At 36.8% G+C, this 9,664-nt stretch overlaps 1 protein-coding gene across 2 annotated transcripts in view; it reads right to left on the reverse strand.

Moving 5' to 3' along the window:
• LOC107094114 (growth factor receptor-bound protein 10-like) overlaps positions 1 to 9,664 on the reverse strand; it is a 79,345-nt gene that overhangs the window by 44,236 nt on the left and 25,445 nt on the right. For both annotated transcript variants that reach the window (XM_015389534.1, XM_015389533.1), the window contains exon 4: positions 107 to 422. In XM_015389534.1, the coding sequence (XP_015245020.1) occupies positions 107 to 422 (316 nt within the window). The remainder of the gene's footprint in view (positions 1 to 106; positions 423 to 9,664) is intronic.

The following is a 9,664-nucleotide window of genomic DNA, read 5'->3' on the forward strand; positions in this document are numbered from 1 at the left end:
GGTGTAAAACTATGGGTTAACTTTCAAAAGCTTTTCAGAAGTTTATAAGTTAAACATAAAATGCAGATTCTTGAGAATACATGAAGAGTTAAGGTACCCGACTAACCTGACGGCTAGGATGTGCATGGGCTGTGAGCGTCTCAGCTTAGTCTGAGGGGGTTCCACATTCGAAGAGGAGGAGTGAGGCTCTGGGGAGACGTGGCTCAGCACCTGAGAGGAGTGGTGATGCCTTTGTTGGCCGTGATGGGTGTTATGATGATGGTGGTGGTGATGATGATGGTTGTGGTGATGCTGTGAATAAGAGTTCTGCCCATTGTGCAGTAGTGGTGTTATCTCTGTCTGCTGGCCACTGCAGGTGGAGTACAGACTCTCCAGCGACGAGTTCATATCATTCACCAGTGCCTCTAAGTCGACGTCATCTTCTGCCAGACAAAAGAAACATACAGGTCACATAAGTGTGGAATGTTGCACTTATATATATAAAAGGGTTCTTTGCAATACAATAATAAAAAGTGTGAGGAACAGATAGAATATCACTGCAAAACTTAACTTTATGTCTTGCAAATAAAAAAACATCCAGTTTATTTAGGGTCTGGGCAAATCTAATAAATGCATACTCTTCCACAATGACCAGATATATAGACTCCAGGACTACAGGCAGGGCTAGTTGGCTTTCAAGAACATCAAAGGAAAGAGAAAGACAATAACAAAAGCATAAATGAAAAAGCCTTGAATAAAGAAATAGGTCAAAATACAGATATTAAATGGATTTAAGAAACAAACTTTTTAAACAGTTTATTTACATTAGATTGTTTGATTAAATCTGGTATAAGCAAAAACATAATTTCTTGTTTAAGGGAATCAACAGCAATGTTCTATATACTTTAATTTTTCTGGGAGTTTATTCCAAACTAGGAGCAAAGGAACTAAACACATAGTTGACCTGTTACGTTTTTCCCTGAGCTACATATCACCACGATTTTCACACATTTATGCTATTCTTTCCTATATTTCCGTCCTTTCCTAGTGTATCAGATGTCCTGGACGATTGTTTGAGGTTCCGTTACCTGAAATGGAACATCAAAGCATTTATGAAATGCTTTGATTTTTTTTTTTTTTACTGTAATCCTGCTTTAAGATGTTTTATACATTTATTACTGACATGTCTAACAGGTCTTAACAGGTTATAGATTTCTTCCCACATCACAATGATGCAAAGGGTTATAAGTAGTTTCTTTTTTTCAAGTTTATGTGTCTTTTCTAAGGATATTATGACATTATTGAATTTCCCTTTGGTATTAATAAAGTATTTTTAAATGAAATATATTTCTAAAGACAAAAAATGAAAAAGAGACATCATGCACAAACAGCACTAACATTGATGCCTTGTCTCACTTCTCCCCTATCTTCATCGTCTATGCTTGTAGGTGGGTATGTTTATCGATGTACATACAAAAGAACACACGTACTGTTACCTAGTTTTGCCCAGTTGCCTTATCAGAAAGACAGTCTTGACTATGTACATTGTTCTGGCCAACTAGCCTTATCTACAGAGAAATCAGGCACAGGCACAAACCTGCCCATTACACTTCTGAACTCCTTCCCTTTAGGACTTTGCACCAAGGATCCAGCATCAGCTCTCAACTCACCACATTTCAAACTTCTAGCTTTCAAATGTATTTAAAATGCAAGATAAGAAAAAGAAAAGTCCTGGGAGGACGAATCCATCCTCAAAGCCCTTTAGAAAACCTCTAGGCACATTTGAATTCAAGAAGTGTCATCCCAGCTGAGGGGGAAATTCTTATCTAATTGCTTTATGCTATAAAACTTTCATCATCTGGGTGAAGTGAGCGTCTAACTTTGCACAAATTTAAATTGTAATCTGCACTGGTGATTTATATTTTAACCAATTATTCATGAAAAAAAAAAAAAATCTTCAAACTTCATCAAGCTTGTGTATTCATGTTTCACAAGTATGCCGCTGGAAAAAGAGCATGCCACTAGGGGGAGACAAGCTCTAATCATAAAAGACTCATGAAAGCCCAGAATAGTAATAGGACCTGAAAACTAACCCAGAAATGAGTTGCGGGGGGGGGAAAAATACATGCAGAATGATTTCTTTGTTGGACATCTGACAAAAATGAGCAATTTTAGTCACTGAATTGCTATTACAAAGACATAGAAGAATAAAAAAAAAATGTTAAGGCACTTATTAACTAATACAAGTTAGGAAATAAATATGTTACACTTAATCATTCATTTAAACAGAGCAGTGCAAAACTCTTCTGCTATCACATTTTTCTTGTACATCTGAAAGAAACAGACATCATAAATGTGTCACATGTTATATAAATTTTATCTATTAGCTAATTTACTTCAGATTTTATCATTTAAAAATCCATGCTATATTACAAAATTGTGTTTAAATGAATCTGAATGATTAAGTTTTGCATACTGAGCCTTTCAGATTACATTACACAGGAGCTATTAAAAAACTGGTATCTTTGACACTGTTCAAAAGGACAGTAAGCTACAGAATGGCATTGCTGAATAATAACAAGCTGACAAATAAGAAAGTGTTGTATTAAGGCATTTTAATAGAACATTTAGTGGAATAAAACAACGCTGAAGAATGATTATGAGCAAAAGGCTCATCTCAGACATGAGAAGGTTGTGAATGGAAGCTCATTCAAGATTTGAATTAGAGTTACAAGTAGTGGGTTACAGCTAGTCTTAGCTTCAGGAGTCACTAAACAATGTTATTACTGTCACATTTCAAATGTTAACCACTCCTGAATCAGATAAAAACTAATTTGATGGGTGTACGGATTCCGGTATCTGAGGGGCTTCAAAGTGACTGCAGAGATTCAACTATTTTTATATCAAGGGACAGAAAATTTTGGCCGAAGGGAACAACAACAGCAGCAGCTTTTAAAGCTGACATGAATATTCCCATTGCTTTTTTTTCAAGCTCACCATTTAAAAAGTGAAGTAAGTAAAGATTTTCCTAAAAACGTGACCAGCAGTCGCACCACAGGTGCCTGTGAGGTGGTTAATCTCAGGGAATTAATAGTTACAGGTAAGCTGGAGCAGCTACTTATAGATAACCTGGAGAGCTAAAGAGCTATTTTCTACTGGACACAAGGTGCTAAAAAAGCTGCACTGAAGGTGACGAGGAGAAGGCACCTCCTGTGACACAGAACCGAACTAGCAAAGATTATTATCCTAATTAAAATGGTTATTTCAATCCCATACATAGAAGACACTATGAGAGCACCTAAATATGTGAAAATTTTGCATAAATAAAAAATGTGATTTTTTTTTCTGAGCATTTCAATCTCTCGCTGATTCCGGTATTCTTCACAAGCCATTAAAAGAAAAGCAAAGTCTGCCCTACTTTGGTATTTGGATTAGCAGAGGTGCTTGCACACAAAGAAATGCTACCCTCAAACTCATGCAGGGAGTCACATTTGTGTGTCAGTATTGATCGTACGACTGCAGTCAGCGCCGCACGTCACAGCTACACAAACAAAGGTGTGCGTCACCGGTGTAAAACAGTTGGATGACACTCAGCCCAGCACCTCAAGGGTGCAAGCATGGACAGGATTAAAAACAATCAGGATTATGGAACCTATAGCGCTGCTCATGCATCAACATCAATATTCATCAGACAAGTAGTCTGAAAAGCTGCAGTGTTACAGCAGGTTAATAAATATTTCACTACATGCATTGAGTGATGATTCAAATAAATCATTGAAAGCGACACATAACAACTAAAACTAACAAGTTTTTTTCAAAATAGGACAAAGTGCTCCTTTGTACTGTGAAGATCCTTAGGTTTGAAGCACAACTGAGAGTTCAGCCAACATGCAACAGAGCAAAGTTTGCACAACTAACCAGTCAAGGACAAATGAGCAACAGATAAGAATTTCCCTTGAATGGGGGCGGCTTTAATCAAGCTAAATAAACTAACATTACAGGAATCTCTATGACTGAATAACTTTTTTTTTTATCAGTATTGATCATTGTAGAAGGTCTAATGGAATGTAATGGGCTAAAACAGGTTTTCATACTAGCAGAGATTAAATAAGTAGCACAGAGGATAAAATGTACCCTAATTGGATATAAAGGAGGAAAAAAAATAGCTCCTCACCATTTTTTTTTCTTTTAAATGAATCTCTAACAGTAGGAAGTGTGACTTTCCGAAATGTGAGGATTTATTACAAAAAAGAATACAAGATTCTAAAAGAAACATTTAAAATGAACAGTTTAAAGAAGTTTCTGTAACAAACTGTTTGTTGCCGCCAGCTTTCTTTCAATCCCTGGCTTGGGGAGAAACCAACTTGTTGTCCTATGAACAACTTCAGCTACCTGAGCTGCGAATCTCTGCAGCTCCTCCTGAGTAATCATCAACAGCATTAATGGGTTCAATTTCACAATCACAAAAAAAAAAAAAACACCTTTGCTGCAATGTGTCTTTGTTTTTTTTAATTACATTTGAAGTGAAATCCATTAAACAACAGAACTGCACAGTTGAATGGGCTCCCAATTCATTTCATTTCATTTATATAGCACAACACGTCACCTCAAAGCACTTTACAGAGACAATTCAGCTAGATCATACAGTCAGATTGGTTCAAAGTTTTCTATCTAAGGAAAACCAGCTGATTGCATCGACTCATTGACTAGAAGACAGTCCGTCACACCAAGCATGCTTGTAACAACAGTGGAGAGGAAAAACTCTATTTTAACAGGAAGAAACCTTTAGCACAGTGTGAGCGGCCATCCGCTAAGGCCGACTGGGGGTCAAGGAGACAGAAGAAAACAGACATAGAAAAAGAAGTAGAGATACTAAAGGCACATTTGAAGTTGTCCTTAATATAGAATTTTGACATAGATTTCACCTGACAAAAGTGTATGCCCTACAGAAAGTAATGAGGAAATTGTGATGATTGCGTTAAAGGAGAAGAGTTGGAAAAAATGTGGGCTTATCTCAGTTTTCAACAAATATTGCAATTGCATTTCTTTGTTTTGATTTGTTTTACAAAGCGCGAGATATAGCTATGTTCTATAAATGACCTTAATCTCTCTGCCCACAGTTTTATATTACAAAAAGCATACCAGTCTGGTATACAGTTAGATTTTAAATATGAAACCTGGAGTTTTCATAAGACAGCATTAATATTACAGCTCTTCCTGCCACATTATTTTATTTCTTTCATAAGTTGAATCCCTTTACGCCTGCTTTGTCCTCAACAAACATCCCCCTCCCCCACCCTAAACAACTACAGTCAAGTAAATGAGTTTTATAAATAACCCAGCTTATATTGATTTTTTTTTATTCTTTTAAACAACTCTAAATAACTTTGAAACACTTTAAAGGAGAACAGTCAGAATCAAGGTTGATTAGAATATCTTCTTGGTTGTTAGTGTGTGAGAGATGGTCAAAAACAAGACTATTGTTGCAGAGGACAGCCCCATATGGCCCTTCTCACCCCGGAATGTAGACTATGCATTTTGAACATGTTACTGCAAGTTCAAAACAAAAAGGAGGGGTCTGTCTCCTGCAGAAAGAAGGGGAAAGTACTGGGTATACATTTACAGTACATCATTGAACACATACACATGGCAGACACAAGGGTGTGTGTGATGGGAGGGGGGTTAACAGCCTATGAATACAAGCCTGGCAAAGGGGTTTCTATTCAAAGGCATCTGTGGGAGCAATGCCAGAGCAAGTGCACTGTAAAGCGTGGCTTCGGGATTGCTCAGTACAATGCCTGTGGTGACAGTACACACACCCACCGAGGGCCAAGCCTCCAGATGGGAGGGAGAGGGTCAAAGGGGAGCAAAGGGAGAATGTGAACAGAAAAAAAAAAACAAAAACGGTGGGAGAAGAGAGCAGGGAAGGACAGAACCGTATTTGCGATGTTTAGCTATGCTGATATTTACGGTAGGTTTAGGATGGTAGCAAAAGACATTTCTACTGACTAAAAGTAACATCGGTGTTTCGTAGCAGGCCAATTTAAAGTCCAGATCAAATTTAGCTTTTTAATTTAAACTCAAGCTGCAAACAAGCAAAAACCTGCATCTCCTTCCAACAGACTTGAAACCTAAGCTCCAGGATTCGGGTCTTATTGAGAATCTTAATATTATCAGAAATGAAAGTTGGCCAGTAGGTTCCCATCATTGAAACAAATGATTAATATTCTTCAATCTGAGTTATTGTGGAGTTCATAGATGACTTCTGTTATGCAGAATAAATACTTGCTTTCTGTAATGTTTTTAACAGAAGGTGCTAGTTAAAGAAGTAAGTAGCAGAAAATTAGAAAATGTAAGTTATCAAACCAAAGACCATATCTGGATTGTTTGGTTGAATTCAAATATAACAAAAATCAATTTTATTTTCACTGTTACTGTATTAAACTAGCCTTGATGTTTTGTGTTTGAGTGCACTGACGATGATCAGTTTCTAGATTTAAAGTCTGTTTTATTTGTATTTTTTTTTTTATTCAGAATCCCACACAGTTATTGGTAGTTTAAAAAGACTCTGTGATGAAAATGCCTTTGAAAATTAAACCAGTCTTCTAGATCAGTGATTCCCAATTGGGGGTACTTGTACCCTTATTGGTCTGCGAGTGCATTGCAAGGTGTACATGAAAATATATTATAGTTATAATAACTGAACTTTATTCATCTCAAACTGGAGAAATTTACCTCTGTATTAAACCCATCCCCTTTGGGGAGCAGTGGGCTGTTATTGCAGGGTGCCCAGGGAGCAGTTTTGGGTTAAGGGTCTGAGAAGACTACTGGGGGTACTCATGGTAAGACAAAATCCCCAAAGGGCATGGTTAGGGCATAGAGCTTGGAATCCTTAGGTTCTGAGTTCAAGCCCAGCTCCCACAGACTGCCACTCTGGGTTCCTGAGCAAAGACCCTTAACCCCACACTGCTCCCCTGGTTAAATGCAGAGGTAAATTTCTCCAATATAAGATGAATAAAGTTCAATTATCAATTTTTATTATGAATAAATGTAAAAATCTTAGCAATTACATTCTCAGTTTTGAAAGAAATTATTATTTCTTCTGTTTGTTTTTTTATAGTCAAACTTAACAAATCCCAAAAATTCAAAATTGTAATGAATTTTTCATATATCTGCTGCAACATCTATCTTTCCAGTAGTCTCAAACACATCCATATTATTGTAGTGTACTTAGGTAAATAGCACCAACTCAGTGCATGCCTGCACTTAACACTTATCTAAAAGCAACACTGCTGCTTTCTGTGAATGCTATTAGGAATGCTGAAAGCATTTCTGTCCCTTTGGAGCTTATTACCCCCCTGTAGTGTTTAAAACCAGGCTTTATATGGCTCTACAATTCTTAAGAAAGTGCTGCAGGAATGTATTTCTAAAAGAATGAAATCTTTTCACAGTCAGAGTTTTAAAATGTTGTGCTTTGACATAATAGTTGATATTCCATTGATGCAGCCTGCTTTTTGAGCATTTCCGTTACTGCTTTTTTTCCTGGTCCAAAAACTGCATTTTAGGGCCCTGCTCTGGCTCAGAACTGAACAAAGCCAAACAGGGCAGCGAGGTGACGTGATCAGACTGTTGGTTATTGATTGGTAATGGGTGGGTTCGGCCAAACGATAACAGCAGCAAGATGGGAAGAAACGTTGGGCGAGGTAGTAAAGAGAATAACAAGCCACAGATTTTACAGTACACAGCAGTGCAGCTAAAAACACACACTCGAATGACTGGAAAACTAAGCCAGGACCACAATAGTGAAACAAAATAAAACTAAAATCAGTGTTTTAGTAAATGTTTATTTACCTGGCATGTTCAGGATCAAAAGTTATGTTTTATAGGCTCACAGCAAACCGTAAAGCAATTGTAACAACTTTAGGAAAGGGTTTACCCATTTACAAATCATAAACCATAGCTGAACAACTAAATGCAAGATTTGTAATATGTTTATAAAACAAGTTGGTAGACCTTGCTGTTAATAAGATTGTGGTATTCCACAGTGAGCTAGTTTATTAGTTATTAATATGCATCTAAGAACAAACAGTGACAAACTGATGTCAGGCTGACCTATAGAAGCCAAAGAGGTGAAATGTGAAAGAAAAAAATATATATTATTCAAATCAATTTAGTCTTAAGTTAGGTGCAAATCAACTTGCTTCATGCACAGAAGTGCTGCTCTGAAACCAATGCCTACAGTGGGGGTCCACTGGAGTTTCTCCCTTTGTCTTGAAAAAGACCTTGTTATCATCTTGCATAAACATAGCTTGACATTCTGGCATCATAAGTAACTTTGTTACACTAAGGAACAAAATGTAACTGCTTCATCCCTGACAAATTTTCTGAGAACATAACATTCTGGCCATTGAGGCTGGCCAATAAAGCCTCTCTCTTCACATAGTCCCATTTAGATAACTTTATCTTATAGCCGAGCTGCACTTAAAGCCAACAGTTTCTGCAAACAGCAGAACATCACCCTTTTTAAAAATAGAATATTCTACATTTTAAGACCTAAAACACACTGACAGTTAAAAAAAAAATAAGAATATACTATCTAAGTACACAAAATTTTACGTCTAGATAAAACTTGAAAGTCCTCCCATTGAGTTATAAAGTTTTGTGTATCTAAATGGGGATGTAAAAAAACCCAATGTCCTAAAGGTATCTAAAGTAGAGGTAAATAATAACAGCAATATGTACATAGGGGCAATGTATAAATATAACAGTAGATCCAAACATAGATGTTTGCAGATGGTCTGGTTCATAAAAAAAAAAACTTTTTTTAAAGTATGAATTCCAAACTAGAGGTACATATGCATTCAAGAAGCACTGTTCATAAAATATATAACTTTTGAGTTTAAAGTTAGCCAAGAATATCTATCTTGATTTGATTCGGACCATTTTAGCCTATTTGGCTCTACTCATTGACTGGCTGGTCAGACACTAAAAAAGGGAAATAAATGTATTTTCCCTAGTCTGTGATTACTGCGCCCTAAAAGCAACCACGTCAGGCAGAAAGCAACACTCCTTGTGTTCTGAAGTTGTGACTTTAAGAAGAAAACTCCAAGCTTGCTATTCTCAGCATCAATAAGATATTCAAATGCAAAGACATAGGGAGCACAGACATGTTAAAGCTATATTAGAAAGAACCATGAAAGGGCTCCTCTGCTTCATTGAGGTTGTGAAAAACCAGAGAGCCAAAGACCATCAGAGGATTACAAGAAGGCTAAATGAAGTAAAGCAAAGCTCTTCTCTGTACTATTGAGCTTTCAGCCTCTGCCTGGATTTAGAAAACATGATGAGAGAAGACTGCTTTGGCTTCACCCCTGCTCCACCTCCTGTTGTAAGAAAGCTCAGAGCCGCACCTTCTATACATGAGTGTAACCACAAAGCAAGTAGTTTGATTTGATTGAATTGATTTAATTAAATCAGCCAAAACCTGTTAATTTAAATGTAATACCTTCTTTAAATTAATGCTCAATAATTTTTGGGAGTAAAATGAGTAAACAGGGCTCATTTTGACCCCTTTTCACGCCCCCTTTTACTGTATTTATTGCTAGGGTTTACATGATATGGATATAGAATTAGTACTATATTAGGGTTGTCAAAAGTATCAAAACTCAAAAAAGTATCGATACTGAAA

This window comes from Cyprinodon variegatus, unplaced genomic scaffold (assembly GCF_000732505.1).
Source record: "Cyprinodon variegatus isolate N-32 unplaced genomic scaffold, C_variegatus-1.0 Scaffold464, whole genome shotgun sequence".
Classification (NCBI taxonomy): Eukaryota; Metazoa; Chordata; class Actinopteri; order Cyprinodontiformes; family Cyprinodontidae; genus Cyprinodon; species Cyprinodon variegatus.